We start from the raw sequence: 17143 nt of genomic DNA on the forward strand, positions 1-17143 counted from the left end.
TTATTATAATACCAAGAAACACCAAAGAAAACAAGCTGCTTTTAAAGTGGTCATTGAGAGTTTTTGAGGTGGGGTTGCATGGGGGACTTATCTATAGTTAGTTACAGTAGATGTCAGTCAGCACGGCCCCAGTCTGGAGAAGCTGTACTGCTGTCAAAGGGTTGGCAAGAAAACATGAACTAACCCCTTACAACACCAAAGTCACACAATAACCCAAACAAAATAACCGATGGACGCAGCGGTAGAGCAGCAGCTCCTGTGTTCAGGAATTTTCAATCACTGCTTTTCTCAATGGAGTCTGGCTCAGAGGAAAATGACATCATGGCTTCATTTTCCTGGTGAAAATCCTGGTGAAAATTTAGTTACTTCAGTAACTAGTTATTTTATAAATTAAGTTTTTTTGCACACAAACCAGATGAAAATACAAAAATACAAAATGACAAATGTTTAAATTATTCTCCCTGCAAAAACAGTTTGTATTTGCAGCTTCTCAATTATGATGACTCACTGCTTTCCTTTTAATTAATTTATCAAGTAGATTTTTTCTGCATGAGCAGGCTCACTTTTACTTTTAACACTTAAACATATTTTCCTGAGTGTTCTTACATACTTTTACCTAAGTAACATTTTTAGTGCAAGACTTTTACAAGTAACAGTGTTTTTACAGTGGTGGTATTTGTACTTTTACTGAAGCAAAGGATTTGAATTCTTCCTCCACCACTGTGTGTTCAGTCCATCAGACACTGCTTCTGCAACTGTCATTGTTGTCTGCACTTTCCCCCACAAATAAAGCAATAAAAAAATAGATAAAGCCCTTTGAAGACCTGAGACCTGTCTCAAATGGATGGCACACCCTTTAAGTACAGAGCAAAAAATTTAAAACCAGCCCTAAAACTGTAGACTGTATAAAATAATGGACGCAGCCACCACGGCATCATCTATTGGTTTGTGGACTCCTGTTCTGAGGCCTCGAGTTGGTTCATTTTGGCCGTCACTTTCTTTGACTTTTGGAGCCATAAGTGATCATATTTAGACAAGAGAGGGGAGCTGTGAAGGAGCGAGGGGTAGATCTGACCACGAAAGCCAGGACACCATCTTGCTGGTGCGACACCCTAAAGCACACTGTATTATTGCCTATTTTACTTTAAATGGGAGCATCATTTCTGAAATGAACTTCATGCTGTGTTGAAGAAGACTTGAAACTATACTGGGACTATAAACTCATCAGGAAAATGTTCAGTTAAGTAATAAATGAAGTGAGAATGAAAGTAATTTACTTGATAACAACAATTGGTCTTCTTTTTTGTTAACAAGTGGAGCCTACCCCTGCTGGCCATTAGAATGAATGCAGGCTTCCACCTTACTTTTCAGACCTACAGATAAAACCCTTGCTGGAAAGTGAAAAGGGGCAATTAAAGAGCAGATAAAACTGGAGTAGAGTTTAAAACCTTGTTGTAAAGTGCAAAAGTTTTCACATTTTCAAAGATACAACATACAGTATATACATGTAGAAGCTGCAGCAGACAGGCAGGAACACACAAAGTCAACCGAGGTATCTGATTACAGGTGAATGGGATCAAAGTGCAAGTTATTTTAGTGGAGCATACTGGGTGCAGCGTACTGTACGTTTGTTTCTCTGAGCCGAGGAGACTTCACCGTACAAAGCAGGTATGTAACTCGTCTAAATTGCTCATTCTATTGTAGTGGTGCAACATTCTTGTAAAGGTTTGACTACATGAACTTATGTTTATTGGTGTGTCCTACTCTCTGGTGTTGTGAATTTCTAAATCAGGCGCCAACTCTGTTGATGTATCTAAACATTCTTGTTTGCCTCCACAATGATTTTGTAGATTTAAAACCAGATAGACAAAATACAACAGCACACACACTGTCTTGTGTGTCTTCACTGCAGCTGATTCAGCCTCATCCACTCCTACATATTCTGTATCATCATGATCAAGCAATTTATTCTACCTGTTGCTGCATTTGTCGCGGCGCTGAGCTCATGGAACTGTAAGTCACTGCTCTTATGATTAAATGGTTAAAATACTTCTGATTACGTGACAAAAGTCTGGTTGTATTCTGCTGTTTATGTTTCTCTTTGTCTTATTTGCTGTTATGGTTTTAGTATCGCTCACATGACGATTGACCTTTTGCTTTACTTTACAAAACTGCTGTGTGGTTTTGCTCAATTTTAGACTATTCCCAAAAATATGAGAAAATGGACCATAACGAGACAAAGTCACTGTTTCAGCAGTCACAGAAGGAGAAAGAATGGGAAAATGTGGTTGCTACATTGATGGAACAGGAGAATGAGCTGGAGAAGCTCACAGAGAAACATGAACTACAACATAAAAGGGTAAGTGATTGTTCATTGCTCATGAACACGAATATTATCACAGAAAAGTTGCATTAACAGAACAAATTCAACAAGTACCTGGTACCTATTGTAAGGTTCTCCTATCTGTCTAACTCTTACACCATAGTAACAATAAAGAATCAATCAATCAATCAATCAATCTTTTCTTGCACAGCTCTTTTAATACAGGTTAGTGCAGAGATAACTGACAATCTGATAATAAGACAGATCAATTGAAGACCATGAATATAATAAAAAGAAAAAAAGAAACTATAAAAATGATGAAAACGTAATAAAATACATTTAAAAGCTATAATAACAGTAACAGTTGTTTAAAAGAGTGATATCAAAAGAACAAGATAAAAGAGACCAAATACCACGAAATAAGAATGAAAATGATGACAATAAAATACAATAAAATAGACAAGAAGTTCAGTAATAATAATAATAAAAACAACTAATTGTTGTAACACAAAAGTTAATAATAAAAAAAAAAAAAATTGGTAAATTAGTAAATAAAATGATTTGATTTTGTAAATTATGTTTGTGAACCATTACTAATCATAAGCCTGGCTGTATAGGTTTAAATCTGAATGATGTAACACCTGCTTAGAGAAGGTATAAATTTCAGGTTATTTATTTAATCTTGCACTCCACCCCCATTTTGTGGCAAAAATGCCTAAAATGACATACCCAAATTAAAATGACTGTAGCATCTGAACCGCTCTGACGACATGCATGCATGAGGTCTTGCCAAAAAGAAAACTCTCTGAAGTTTCTTGTGAAAGTGTCAGAAACACTCTAGGTGATACAGAGACAGAGTAATGGGCCTCTGAATCAGTAAAAAATGAGTTTCAGGATGAATAACTGTCTGTGGCTTCACCTGAGCAGGTAAATGACACTGTGGGGCTGTAGGCACACTATCAATGAACATTTGTTTCAAATTTGAAGAAGACTGCTCAAAGTATGATCATTCTACAGTGTTTTTTCCATGAAAAGATCCAGGCGGAGCTCCAAATGACAAGTCGGTCACTCAGCTTCAAAACAGTACTGTCAGTGATCAAACAACACTCAGCCAGCTTCAAACATTGTACCTTATTGAAATCAGGTGTGATTATGATAGCTGATGTTGTTTATGACACAGACACACCATAAAATATCACCAAATAAAGCCATATGAAACGTGAAAGTTATGATCCCACTTTCTAGACGGTATATCTCAGCCAAAAATAGTGGTAGGAGTGAGACTCTTGTCTTTGATAAAACAGCTACGTGTCTGCTAACAGCTCCACATAAGATCGCGAGTAATCCTTTAACTTTTCCCATCGAAAAACGGCATGACATGTCTTGTCACCACTCATCACGATTTTGTTCTGGTGCAAAATACATAATAAATAAATAAAAGAAAAACAATGTTATTGTTGAAAAGTCGAGAGCTTCCTGAATGCGGCAATACCAAACATCACATGGTTTGATGACGTAGTGCGCCTGGGAGATACCATTTAACAGAGGAGGAGGGGAGCGAGGACGTCGGCGTCCGGGCGTAGTTAAAGAGGTTAAATTTACAAACTAAGTACTTTGTGTAATGACTAAAGCTTCATTTTGGATATATGTTTTCTTCATATTTGCGTAGTGTTTTGTGAATATGTCCTCATCCCAAGTCGTCACATAACACCACTTTGTGAGTAGACTTTTGTGTCTAGGGTTTTACACGCTAGGTATCCTTCAGCGTCTGCTGTTGACGTTCTGGAATGGGCACACGGTTTGGCTCAGGCAACAAAAGCATGTGGTTGTGTTTAGAAAAAAACAAAAAAACATCATGGTTTGGATGAAAGTCCAGGATTTGTTGGAGCCATCCACCACCCCTTCGCCCTCCCTATAGGATCAACCAGGGCTGCATATCATATGGCCAAAAGAAGTAGCTTTTGGCGTCAGTGTCTGATGTGTGTCTTTTTTCTGTATCCCACACCCTGCCTTTCTTGTATTTAAAGCCTGTTTTTTTTTCTTCAGAATTCCACAAAGCTGAACCTGAAGGACGAACTGCTCTTTGACTCTGCGCTCACCATCATGACAGGATCAATGCCCCTCAAAACTGTCTTTGTCGTCCTCCTTATACACACATGTGGTAACTTGCATTCTTATACTGAGCTCATTATATTATATTGTATTTCTAAATCTGTCTCCAGTAACATTTGTAGTTACATATATTCTCAGAGCACAGTTTTGCACATCACATGTTTTTAGCAAATTTTGGTTTCCAAAATTCCAAAGATGCATCTGAAGCAACAAGCTTAAAAGAACCGAAACATAAATCTTGATTTAAAGTCAAACATGGACTTTAAAGATAAGATAAGAGTTTTACTGTGAAGTGAATAATTTGTTGTTTTGCTGTTGTTTCAGCTCGGTTCGTTGGATTCGTTTCCTCTGTGTTTCCGAACATGAGCTTAGCTGCTATCCTGTTTGACTTGGCTTTCAGTTTGATTCTGGCTGTTTATGCCATGACCAAATGGAAATGTAAGTCACAGTTCTTTCATGTCTACCACAGCATTATATTACCTTTAGATCCCAATTTCTCCAGCAACGGTTTGTCCAGTTTGAGTAATTGTTCAGTCACAGAACATCCAATCACAGCTGATCAAATCAGACTGATGGATGAGAAAAGCAGCGAGGTGAAGGAGGGATTGAAAACGTTTAGACCCAGTGCTAAGAGAATGTGGTCCAATGCCTAAGAGTCAACACATTCTCACTCCGACCTCGTCACATATTTCATGTTGAGATATGCCGTCCAAGGTACCCTGGGTGTGTTGATTGTTGATGTTCTGGGACGCCGTGTCAGCTTCAGCCTGTTAGATGCATTGTCTGTTTTCAAAGTACACTAATGTTGTCCCAGGAAATGTACAGTTTGTATACAGTCTCTTTCAAAATAAAAGCACAACATTGGTACAACACTGCAAATTCAAGTTTTTTTCCTTCAAAAACGCTGGTTACATTTAGCCACGTGGTTGGGGTTAAGGCCCGAACATACTTGGGCATACTATAAGCGGAGCGGACTCCACGAGGAATGTCTACAGTCATTCGGGCTTCCATAGTCGAGCGCACTTCTGCGTTGTAGTTTCCTGTAAAAATGTCCGTGAAACACACTACATTACCCACAATTCTTGCGCGTCAATGTGAAAAATACATGCCGAGCAGTCACTGGAGTGTGGAGCGGAGTCCGCATGGTCGTAAAATCTGAGCTTTGCGCGCACAGGGCTTGCAGACGTCCGCTTTTGGTCCAGGCAGACCTCCGTGGAGTCCACTCCGCGTACCTTCCGCCCGAGTATGTTCGGGCCTTTAGACAGCACTATTAGAGTACATGTAAGGAGCTCCTAACGCAGGAAGTCTCTAACCAAGTGCTGGTTGTCTCCGACTTCAGTGTGAGTTGTAAGATTACATGCACTCTAATAGTGCTAATGGTTCAGCTCCAGAAGTAGAAAGCCTTTATGTAGTGACATATTTTAATCATGCCCACTTAAAAAAAACAAACAATTTTTTGCATGAAACCCTGATACATGGACTTCTCATGTCAGTGGTCAGTTTGTCCAAAATGCTGGAAATTTAAAGTTGTTTTTATATCATCTGTCATACATATAATGTCAGGTGCTATCACAGAAACACATGTTACATGAACTACATTTTGTTTGAATAACATTCCTGTCTCTGTTGTTGAAAAGGCCAGAAAGCAGAGCTGGAGAAGAAAAACGCACAGCTTGAGAAGGAGTCAGTGGAGAAAGACGAGGACCAGACGGATGTGGTCAACACAATGATGGAGATGAAGACTGAACTGGAGAACCAGAGGCATCGACTCAGAGTGCGCCTGGCAGAGGTGGAGGGGGAGAGGGAAGTTAACAAACAGAAGCTTCAGGAAGTGGAGAATGAAATAACAGAGAGGGAGCTGAAGTTTGACAAACCACAGGAGTTACTAACAGAAAAAGAAAACTTACTGCGAGCGCAGTGGAAACTGGACGAGACCAAGAAAGAAAACGAGAGACAGCTGCTGAACACCGAGAGACTGCTGGAGCCTTTAGAGATCCAGTTTACCAGAATTCTTCAAAAGAAGGAAGCAGACTTTAGGTAGAGTTGTCAGAGGAAGGAAAAGTAGTCAATATGTATGGTGGCCCTCCAAGGTTAACGCACTGCAAAGAGAAAATGCAAACAAATTAAGAAATGCACTGCAAGACGCTCAGAAACTGTCTCCAGTGGACACTAAAAAGTGATGCACTTGTTTTTGGCTGATGAAGTTGAAGTTGACTGTCCCTCAGTGGTGCTGCACAATGAGCTCGAATGTTTTTATGTTTTTTGTGTGTGTTTAACAGTATCTGCTGTCAACCTAGCGTTAGCCTTTGGCTCATTATGAATACACCAGGCTGTTCTCACAAACTGTTTGCATGTTTTCCTATGAAAAGTAATGCACCTAAATTCATACATACCCCACATATTTTGAAAGGCTGTGTTCAGTTACCAATGCGTTGATGGTGGTAAACAAAGAAGCAGTCCCGTGCTCGCTTGTAGGGGGCCAGGTTGGGGTGGCAGATGGGTCAAAAAAAGTGGACTTTCGGCCGGGACTTTCCCCTGGTGTCTCATGGTCACATCCATGTGAACTTGGAGTGAACTTAGAGACATTTTACGGTACGTCCTTACCATGTTGCTTTTATTAAACCTAACCACAGTAACTTTTAGTGCCTAAACCTACCCTCCGTAGTTTTACGTGAATTATGTAACTGTACATGAAGGACATAACGTCATTTGTGGGGTCACAAATTTGTACGACATGATATAAACCATTCTTTGAGAATATGTTGAATATATACACATATATTACGTGATTAGTGTTGGGAGGATAACCTCTAAAACCCTTTCCACTGCAGATTACTGAATACATGCCCTAAAATGTAATTTGTGTAACATTCCACTAGAGTACTCACACTAAGTAACATATGCCAAGTATTTGCTTGCTTGCTGAACTCATTTGTCTGGGTCTTGTATTTCCATGCGCAGAGCACACTCCCCTGCCACTGTCATTGAACAGGTGCACTGCACACATTTAAAAAAAATCTGTTTATGGGAAATGAATGCCTCTCTGTCCACACTAAATCTGCTAAATGCGCACTTCTAAAAAGACAAACCACCTACCTATCAGCTGTGCACTAAACTGGACAGATAACCTCTTAAAAGATAGGCAAGTACGCTCTATGTTTGTACTTTTTAAACAGAAAACACAAGTTATATTTTGTGATATTTACTGGAAATTTCATATGATGTAGCCAACAACAAGTCGATGTGCCAGAAATGTTCAGCTCCCTGCAGATCTCCCTTCAGGCAACTGCCACCTAATTTATGTTTTTGTATTTTTTTTTTTTTTTTTAGTTAGTTTTGTAGTGATCATGTAGATAATTCCTCATTTCAACTTAATGAATCAGTCATTCCTCTTCTATTGTGGAGCTTTTAAAGCGAGGAACAGGAATAAATAGAAACAGGATGTCTGACAAAAGTTCAGTTTAAAACAGCAGCGCTGCGTCGCTTGCAGCCAGTTAGCAGCCAGATAACACAATCCCCTCAAGTAATCTATTTTAAAAGACAGTAACTGTATTCAGAATGGCACCAACTGAAGCTGTAACTGTAACAGAATACAGTAACGTATACGTAATACGTAACTTAGTTACTTGTATTCAGTTACTCGCCACCCCTGATTATGAATACGTAGAACACTGCTTAGAAGAGAGAGTGAAAATAAAAAATAACTTTATTTAATGCTTGATTTATTACAAATGGGTGCAGCTAAAGTTTTACTTGACTGAGTGAGTACAGTGGTGTCATGTGTTACTTGTTTGACATTAACTGTAGGACAATCAGTTTGTTTAAACCTTTTTTAAGTATCTCCCAAAGTGTAAAGTGTTTGCAAAGCATCTTTGTGATTTTGTGTCAGAAACAGGACTTTGTTGAAATGTTTTCTATATAAAAATGTATTTTGCAGTGAATGTCTGCCGCCTTTATTTCTGTTTTGTCTGCTCTGTGGCCAGTTTTTGTTTAGTGTGTTACTTAGTTTCTCAAGCCTATGTCCAAATTGGAAATGTGTGCTCCTCCTCTGCTCCTCCTCTCCTATGGTGTTCCCCAAGGCTCCATTTTAGGCCCAATTTTATTTTCACTATACATGTTTCCATTAGGCTCTATACTGAGGAAATACAATATATATATAATATAGTATATATAATATATATTCCCAGTTGCACCTCCCTTGAAACCATTAGACCCTTGCAGCATTAATTCACTATTACTATGTATTAATGACATAAAATCGTGGATGGCACAAAGCTTTCTCCAGCTGAACCATGACAAAACTGAGGTCCTCATCTTTGGCCTTACAGACACTTATGCCGCTGTTACCACTGCTCTTGGTCCTCTGTCTTCCCATTTAAAATCTCATGTAAAGAATCTTTGACTCTGGCTTTAGATTTGATAAACAGATCAACTCAGTTGTCAGCTCAAGCTTCTTCCATCTTAGATCCATTGCAAAACTTAAATCATTTCTGTCCATAAAAGATTTACAAATTCTGGTTCATGCTTCCATCTCCTCCCAATTAGATTATTGTAATTCCCTCTACACCGGCATCAACCAGTCAGCTCTGTCATGCTTGCAGCTTGTTCAGAATTCAGCAGCAAGACTCATTACTCATTAGAAGTGATCACATTTCCCCTATATTGGCCTCGCTTCACTGGTTACCTGTAAAGTATAGGATTGATTTTAAGACTCTTTTATTTGTTTTTAAAGCACTGCATGGACCAGCACCAGATTATTTCAGAACACCTCACTCCCTATTCCACCTCTCGTCCCCTCAGATCCACTGACAAATCATTGCTTTCTATCCCACTTACAAAGTTAAAAAACAGAGGTGACAGAGCTTTCTCAGTTACTGGTCCAAAACTGTGGAACAGCCTGCCACAAACAGTTAGATCTTCACCCTCTTTAAATATATTCAAAACCCGGCTAAAAACCCATCTCTTTGCCTTAGCTTTTGGTGATTCATCATGAGAACATGTTTGTTACTCATCTTTTTCATTGAATTTACTCAAGGCAAACTCTACTGTCTTGGTCGATTATTTTCTTGTTGTGTATAATTTGTATCCATTGTAAAGCACTTTGGTTTGTTGTTTTTAAATGTGCTCTATAAATAAAGTTGACTTGACTTGACTTGGTTTCCTCCTCTAACAAAAACAGGACCAGGCTGCTGCTTGAGCAGGTGGTGAACATTCTGAACAAGCCTCCATCTTGTGAATGAAAACTAACTCCAGTTATTATCAGAAAGTGTTGTGTGCTAAACAGAGCAGACTTCAACTCCATTTTACTGTGGCAGTAGCCTGAGCTTAAATATTAATCAGTCAGTGTTGATCGATATAGTGCAATAAATCAGTGAGCAGGTTGTAAACTCTGACCTCACATCTGATGCTCTCTGCATTGTATTACAGTTTGCTTTCCACAATACTGTAAAGGAAAAACTTATAGCTTATTTTCTATAGCTCTGGACAAGGTTCAGTTAAATTTTGGTTTGTAATTATTTAGTTGTGGTTTGGAGGAGAGCTCTAGTGTCCACTGATGTTTCTTTAAATCCAACTGGTACAAAAAAAGTGCTGTCGTTTACTGGACTTTCATGCGCACCTGCATGTAAATGCTGCCATAAAAGTGAACACACCTCACCTTATGATACCAAAGTACACATCATTTTATGAGAGGACTTTTTCTGCAGTTACCGGAGGTGAGGTGAAACGCAACAACAGGTATGTCTGATTTTCAAAGTTTAATTCTATTTTTTTGTTCAAGTGGCTATCATGCTTTCAGTGAAGTTTATAACAACACATGAATAATTGTATTCATGTATGTAGAGAAAGAAAGCAGGTCTTCCGTCACAGCCGACTAACTGACAGGCTGGTATGCAAACACTTGATCGTAGCCGTAAACCACATTCAGACTGGATTTGTGTCATTAGGAGAGGTGATTTTAACATTACTGGCGCTGGACATTTATTTTAATTTTGTACAGAGTGCATATTTTGGGTAATTGGTCACCCCCTCCAGAGAAATATTTCCAGCTGCTATTACCAACTGATTTTCAGCAAGCTGGTCCTCACATCTCACGCAGAGTGACGGCCATTTTAAAATTGATCCCTGAGTTTTTCCCGCATATAGATGCTTGTCCTTACACTTTTTACCTCATATGTTTTCATGTGTGAAATTTGACTTTTACATGAAATTAGCAGAGGTAAAAAAATAAGTAAACAATTGCATGTTTCTGTGCAGATTAGCAGACATCACACGTATAGGCCTATCTGTAGCCAACATGACAACAGAAGGAATTAAAGCAGGTTGTCGTCTCTTCTCCCAGTTTTATCCTATTTCTTTACATTTTGCCAAATCAGCACCACTAAAAGAGTGCAAAATGACCCATTAGCAGTTCCTGTCTGCGGTGTACCCATATATTTACACACAACTGGATTATTTTGATAATGAAGAAAATTAAAAATGGATATTTTATTCCCCACCGCCTCCTGGAATGTTAATACATTCTGAATGGGACTTCAAATTAAAGCTGTGACAGGCAAATCTGAAATTAGGTTACCAGTGTTATTGCATGATATCGTAGATGATGCACACTTAAATATTTATACACGCATTATGCTGCAAAGTTAATCTTGTTTACATCATAAAATAATATTAAACCTTTTGTTTCCACTGTTTAATACTTCATTAAAGTGTATTTGAATTTTTAGCTCTCCAGGATGGTTCACTCTCAGGATGGACTTCTCAGAACAGTCAGTGTTTTCCAACACATCGCTGTCCTCCTTCTCCTAACACACCTGTGTGAAGGTAACTCACACACACACACACACACACACACACACACTGCTCATGAGCTGTCCCCACATGGTTCTCAACATGAAGGCAGCTGAGCCAGTGGCTAGCAGCTAAACAATGTTAAACAGTAGGAAGAAGTGAATATTTATCAAGTCGTAGCCCTTCTTACTTATATATGTGTATTTTTTAAATCAATAAATATAATATTAAACATGAATAATACTTTCCACCCCAGTGTTCACCAAACTCACCGCGATCAAATCAGTCAAACTAAAATAAAAGGTTCAAAACAAAACAAGAACAGGTCAATCATTGAGCATCTGTTGGTTGTAGTTTGGACATTTATTAGCACAGTTAGCTCTAGTCGGCCCACATTAGCAAAAGTTTTACTCCATGCATAAAAAGTAACGAGACTATGACGAAAAAATATTTAAGGGGCCAGTCTTTTATGTGTTAGTTGTTTGACCTGTCATGTGTTGAAATTCATCACTTCAGAAAGAATAACGTGGTGTCCTTGTTGAAGCATTTATCAGCATGCATTGTTTTGGATCAGATTGTGTTAAAAGGACTTTGATCAGCATTTTAGGTCCCAGAAGCTTCATTACATTACACTTATATTACGTCATTGTGTGATTTTGCCTCCAGTAAATGAATCACATTTTTTATTTCTGCCTCTGAAACAGTTTTGCTGCACATGCAAACTTTTTGTAGGTTAAACTCTGGAGATGCAGCAGAAGCTGCGATCAAGAGTTCATGTCTATGGTGAATACTGGGGAAAGTGAATTTAAAATACAGACCCTCTGTTTTCCAGGTCAGTCTCAGGAGATCAGTCCACCTCAGGCTGTCATGGTGATGGTTGGTGATGATGTCGTTTTGCCATGCCAGCTGGAACCTCCCATGGATGCAGTTTCCATGATAGTGGAGTGGGCGAGACTCGACCTGGTCCCCAGATTTGTCCATGTGTGGCATGACGGTCAGGAACTTCTCTCCGACCAAAACAAGGCCTACAAGGGAAGAGTGTCACTGTCGGTCGACAAACTGAAGCACGGAGACATTTCACTGAATCTGTCCAAAGTGAGGATCTCTGATAACGGGAAATACAGATGCTACATCCCAAAACTGAGCAAAGAATATTTTGTTGAGCTTCTTGTTGGTAAGTAAACTGATGACATGCACTACTTATGGAACTTTTATAGCTTGGTGGACAAAGTGCCTTAAATGTGTACAGTGTGGACACTGATGTGATGCTTGAGGTAGAAGCGGTGCTGTACATTTCATTTGAAGATTAGACCAATAAATTCTGACTGAAATTTCTCCTCTCTCACCCCGTCAGGTGCCATCTCCTCACCTGTCACCACTTTAGCAGGGATTGATAAAGCCACCAGAGGAGTGGTGTTACAGTGTGAGTCTGCAGGCTGGTATCCAGAGCCTGAGGTGTTGTGGCTGGACGGTGAGGGAAAGCTCCTCTCTGCTGGACCTACAGAGACAGTCAGAGGTCCTGATGACCTCTATACTGTCAGCAGCAGAGTGACTGTGGAGAAGAGACACAGCAACAGCTTCACCTGTAGAGTCCAACAGAGGAACATCAACCAGACCAGAGAGACACACATCCAGGTTCCAGGTAGAATCATTTCTAGCATTCAGCTTCCAGTTCATGACAGACACACACACCTTATGTATTTTTGTCTTTTAGTTGCTGATAAGTGTTTTTCTGTCTTTCATGATTTCAGAGGATTTCTTCATGGCTCAAACCAGCTGTACTGCTTCTACTGTTACTAGCGTGTTGTTTGGCCTCATGTTTGTTCTCACAGTTGTCCTTTTTGTCTGGAAATGGAGACAAAACAAAAAAGGTAAGCAAAAAATGGGCTGACTTTTTAGGTGTTCAATCATGGAACCTTATTGTTTTTATGTGAGTTTATTCAGAAATGTTTTAGCAAATTTCTGTGAGATGGCGCATTGCAGACACATGAAATGTTTACTAATGATTGGAAGTTGTGTGCAAATTAGGGATGTAACGATATGGAAAATTTGATATCTCGATTATAGTGACCAAATTATCACGGTAAACGATAATATTGCGATATTTGTTTAAGCGCTGTAAAATGTCCAAAAAATAGATACATTGAAATAACTTCACTAAATCTTGTAACTTCCTTATCATGCCAAAATGTTAACAGCCAACATCTTATATTAAATCTTATATTAAAATGAAACTTTCACATTAAAGGGGCAAGGGATTGGCACAGCAACAGAAAATTTTATTTTAAATTAACAAAATATGTAAACACATTACAGGAGCAAAGCTTATTTGTCTGGTGCATTTTAACAGTCAGCAAAATATGTAAACAATTTATATATTAATTATTTATTTATTAGCACGAGAGGAAAAATATATATAAAACAAAACAATGCACGAGTAGAACAAAAAACATACAATATGTAGAAGAGATATCACAAATGTGCAGGAGAAAACAAAAAACCCTAAGGGCAATGGTCATCATTACACAGAATAATTCACACATTAGAAGTGTGCATGTGAGAGGAGTGCCTGTATGAGAAAAGGAGTGCATGCTCTCGGTTAAAGGTTAACACGGCAGCGTTTTATGTTGTTTCCTTGAGCTTATGTCGAGAAAGCATAACTGGCCGTCTATATCGATTCTAGCTCACCATACAATAACCATAATCACAGTGATTCAATCATAGTTGATCTCAATTAGCGTTACGTTACATCGGTTTATATTCTGTCGGCTCCGCTCAGTGTTTTCAGCTCCGTTTCGTTTTGAAACACTTAACATTAGCAACATAGCTGCTAATACGGCTATTAGCTAATCAGCTAGTATTAGCTCCTAAGTGTCTTATACGAAAACGGAAAACCTCGTCGCCGTTTAGGAGGACAGATAGGGCTCAAATGTCCCGCATACGTCGAGAGTTACACATTATGACAATCTCAGTAAAACCAAAGTCCCTCACACAATAACTGACGTTTGCATAGCATAACTTGCATTGGCTGTAAAGCTGTGGATGACGGTCACGGAGATGAGCCAGCAGATTTGTAGTGTTGCTACCCTTCGCAGCAATTTTCTTTTTGCATGTTCTGCACACAGGATAGTTGTCCTCCACCAGCTGTCCTGAGTGCCGCTTCCGCCATGTTTTCATTCTCTGTGTTTACACATGCTACGCATTCACTCAGCGCCTGCATCGCGAGACTTGAATGAGGCTGTTATTACATGTCCTGATAATTCACCGCGATAATGCAATTAATTTAAACATAAACGGTAATTACTGTGTAAAAATTAACCGAAATTTACTGTAATATCGGTAATCGTTACATCCCTAGTGCAAATGCATCTCAACAATGATGACGCCAGTTGGCCAGTTGGAGGTGCTACAATTAAGGCCCAAATGTTTAATTTTGGGAAGGCCACACCTCTCATACTGTTACTCTGATTAACTTTGACCAAATTTGACACACAAGTCTGGATCAGTGTGTTCCACAAAAAGCCTAAAAAACAATTAAGGTCCGTCAACACATTTTTGACATCTCCTCCTAAACTGTGTCTCTTATTTATACCAAATTTTCTGTGGACCATCATTTGATAAAGGTTATCAATACTCATAAAAACCTTGTAGATATCTCATTGCAAATAGACCTAACTCCTTAATGGTTACTCCAATCATTATGACACTTGCTGGAAATGAAATATCTACGTAAGTACTAGCAACATACCCTAAATGTTTTAATCAGATCGACTGGTAGGGGGCACCACAAATGAAAAAACTGCATGGTTTAACACAAATTAGACTATAAATCAGAAATTGTTTGTCCAATCACTCCAAAACGTGCAGGGTATGTTAAATAATACTGTTGTTAATGTTAATGATGTTTTACATGTGTAAAATTATTTTGAAATTGCTTGATAGGGGGCGCCACCAGTTCCAACAAGTGCTGTGACCTTTTGCAAAATTTGGCCATAAATTAATGACAGTTTGACCCAAAACATCACTAACTAAACAATGTTTAAATTTCAAATTCTATTATTCAAAATGTATTCTCAAAGCATGTTATATGGGTAAAAAACTAAGTAGTGCTACATATTGATCTGTTTTTGCTTTCTGACAGGAAGGAAGGACTGATGTCCTTTTTTTTTTAATTTTGAAATGAATGCAGTGAAGATGTTATTTGCTATAATTTAAATGAAATAATGTTTCTACTGTCAACAAACTCTGTTTGGGTCCTGTGTCTAATGTAGTTTCATGCTTTATTCTAAAAGTACTCTGTAACACTGTTTCTGTTTCTACACAGGTTCCAAGACACAACTTGAGAGAAAAACAGAGGAGAGAGACGGAGAGGAGAACGCAGGGCAGCAGCTTCTGATGGAAAGAAGAAGCAAAGAGCAGCTTTTGGCAGAAATCAAGAACATGAAGGATCAGTTACAGAAGAAAGAGGAAGAACTGAAAACTATGACACAGGTTACTGATACACTGAGTGAGCTGAAGAATGAACTGGAGAAGCAGAAAGTTAAACTCACTGACCAAATGGAGAAGGCAGCGAGACGAGCGAAGGAGAATGAAGACAGGGTTGATTCAGTGGAGAAAGAAGTAACAGAGAAGGAGGGAGATAGAACAGCTAAAAAAGCTCAGGGATATTCAAAACTCAAAGAAATCATCACAGAGAACAGCTGGAGCCTGGAGGAGAGGAAGAAAGAACTCCAACAACTGAACATGGACACAGAAAATCTAATGAAAAGGACAATAGATCACTATATAAGAATTACAGGGAAGAAAATGGAGGAAAGGGAGGACAGTTAGACAACAGCACGGAGCAAGTTCACCCAAATAATCATGAAGGCTGTAGTCACTTGATGAATGTGCTGATGGTAATAAAAAAGAGGAATTACAAGGCAGGTTGAGGCAGTGAATGGGTCAAACAAAGACATGACTTTCACCCAGGAGGTCGGTGATTGAGCTCTGTGAGAAACCAAGTGAACTTTGAGTTATTTTAAGGTACATTGTCACTTTGTTAAGTGAATAACATGACGATGCCAAAATATGTGTTTTTTGCTCAACCTAACCTTTGTAACTTTATGATAAGTACATGACTTAATGTTGAGCATGTCGTGTGAATACAGCCAACCATGATTCTTTTCCTTCCTGCTTGGCAGCAAAACGCAGACAGACACACTTAAAGACTGGCTGGTGAACACAATGAAGCATTCAGCAGCTAAAGAGACAGATATTCAGGAACTGGAGGAGACCAAAAACAGCTGAAAGAGAGAAAATATTGGACTGACATTCATCCGGCGACACAAACACAGATTCTGAATGAACTGGCCAAAGTAAAGCTAAATCAGACATATGTATCTAATATTGTGTTTTTGTCTTAGGTATCATGTTTTTTATTCTTTCAAATATATTGTAATAACATAATCAGCTTATGTGTCTTTTTAAATATATTTTACATGATGCTCCCTCCCAGTGGAACATGTGTAATTCGACCTTTAGACTTTTATTTTGTGGGTGTACTTACATAATGTATATTAAATAACCTACAGAGCTCATATGACTGTACAATGTGTACTGATTTCTGCATTTTATTAGAGCTCTTAATTAAAACCAGCAGTGAAGTAAAACGACAGGACACATGGAAATGAAAAATGCAAACAGGAAAAACATTGCAGTTAAAATATTGTGGTTATAGTTTTTAACTTGGTATCATTAAATGTTTGTACCTGTAGATGTTTTTATTGAATATTGTAGTTTTTTTTATTCTTGAATATGTGTCTGTTTTTAATAAAGATATGTTTGTTTGGCATTTTCACATGTTTTTATTGGTTAAATTACTTTTGCATTTCAGTTAACACCAATAGAGCTGTAGTGAGAATAAAACAGTTGCAATTT

General features: G+C 38.5%; 3 protein-coding genes across 4 annotated transcripts in view; all 3 read left to right on the plus strand.

Moving 5' to 3' along the window:
• The window catches only part of LOC117246012 (uncharacterized), a 54226-nt gene extending 37163 nt beyond the window's left edge, over positions 1-17063 (plus strand). The window contains exons 2-3 of the mRNA XM_078164008.1: positions 12976-13095; positions 15549-17063. Coding sequence (XP_078020134.1) covers positions 12987-13095; positions 15549-16054 — 615 coding nt within the window. The 5' untranslated portion in view covers positions 12976-12986 and the 3' untranslated portion in view covers positions 16055-17063. The remainder of the gene's footprint in view (positions 1-12975; positions 13096-15548) is intronic.
• LOC117245945 (uncharacterized) lies at positions 1541-9152 on the plus strand. 2 transcript variants are annotated; one of them, XM_033609571.2, is made up of 6 exons: positions 1541-1668; positions 1851-2013; positions 2199-2359; positions 4370-4484; positions 4760-4873; positions 6073-9152. In XM_033609571.2, exons 2-6 carry the CDS (start codon positions 1953-1955, stop codon positions 6474-6476), a joined length of 855 nt encoding a protein of 284 aa, XP_033465462.1. In that variant the 5' UTR covers positions 1541-1668; positions 1851-1952; the 3' UTR covers positions 6477-9152. The 2 variants fall into 2 exon arrangements, with proteins under 2 accessions (XP_033465462.1, XP_033465461.1); XM_033609570.2 differs by having other exon boundaries at positions 1543-1668; positions 1913-2013.
• LOC117245898 (uncharacterized) overlaps positions 10073-17143 on the plus strand; it is a 112952-nt gene continuing 105881 nt past the window's right edge. The window contains exons 1-3 of the mRNA XM_078163806.1: positions 10073-10171; positions 11161-11257; positions 12057-12398. Of these exons, the coding sequence (XP_078019932.1) occupies positions 11170-11257; positions 12057-12398 (430 nt within the window). The 5' untranslated portion in view covers positions 10073-10171; positions 11161-11169. The remainder of the gene's footprint in view (positions 10172-11160; positions 11258-12056; positions 12399-17143) is intronic.

Source organism: Epinephelus lanceolatus, chromosome 22 (assembly GCF_041903045.1).
Source record: "Epinephelus lanceolatus isolate andai-2023 chromosome 22, ASM4190304v1, whole genome shotgun sequence".
In the NCBI taxonomy this organism is placed as follows: Eukaryota; Metazoa; Chordata; class Actinopteri; order Perciformes; family Serranidae; genus Epinephelus; species Epinephelus lanceolatus.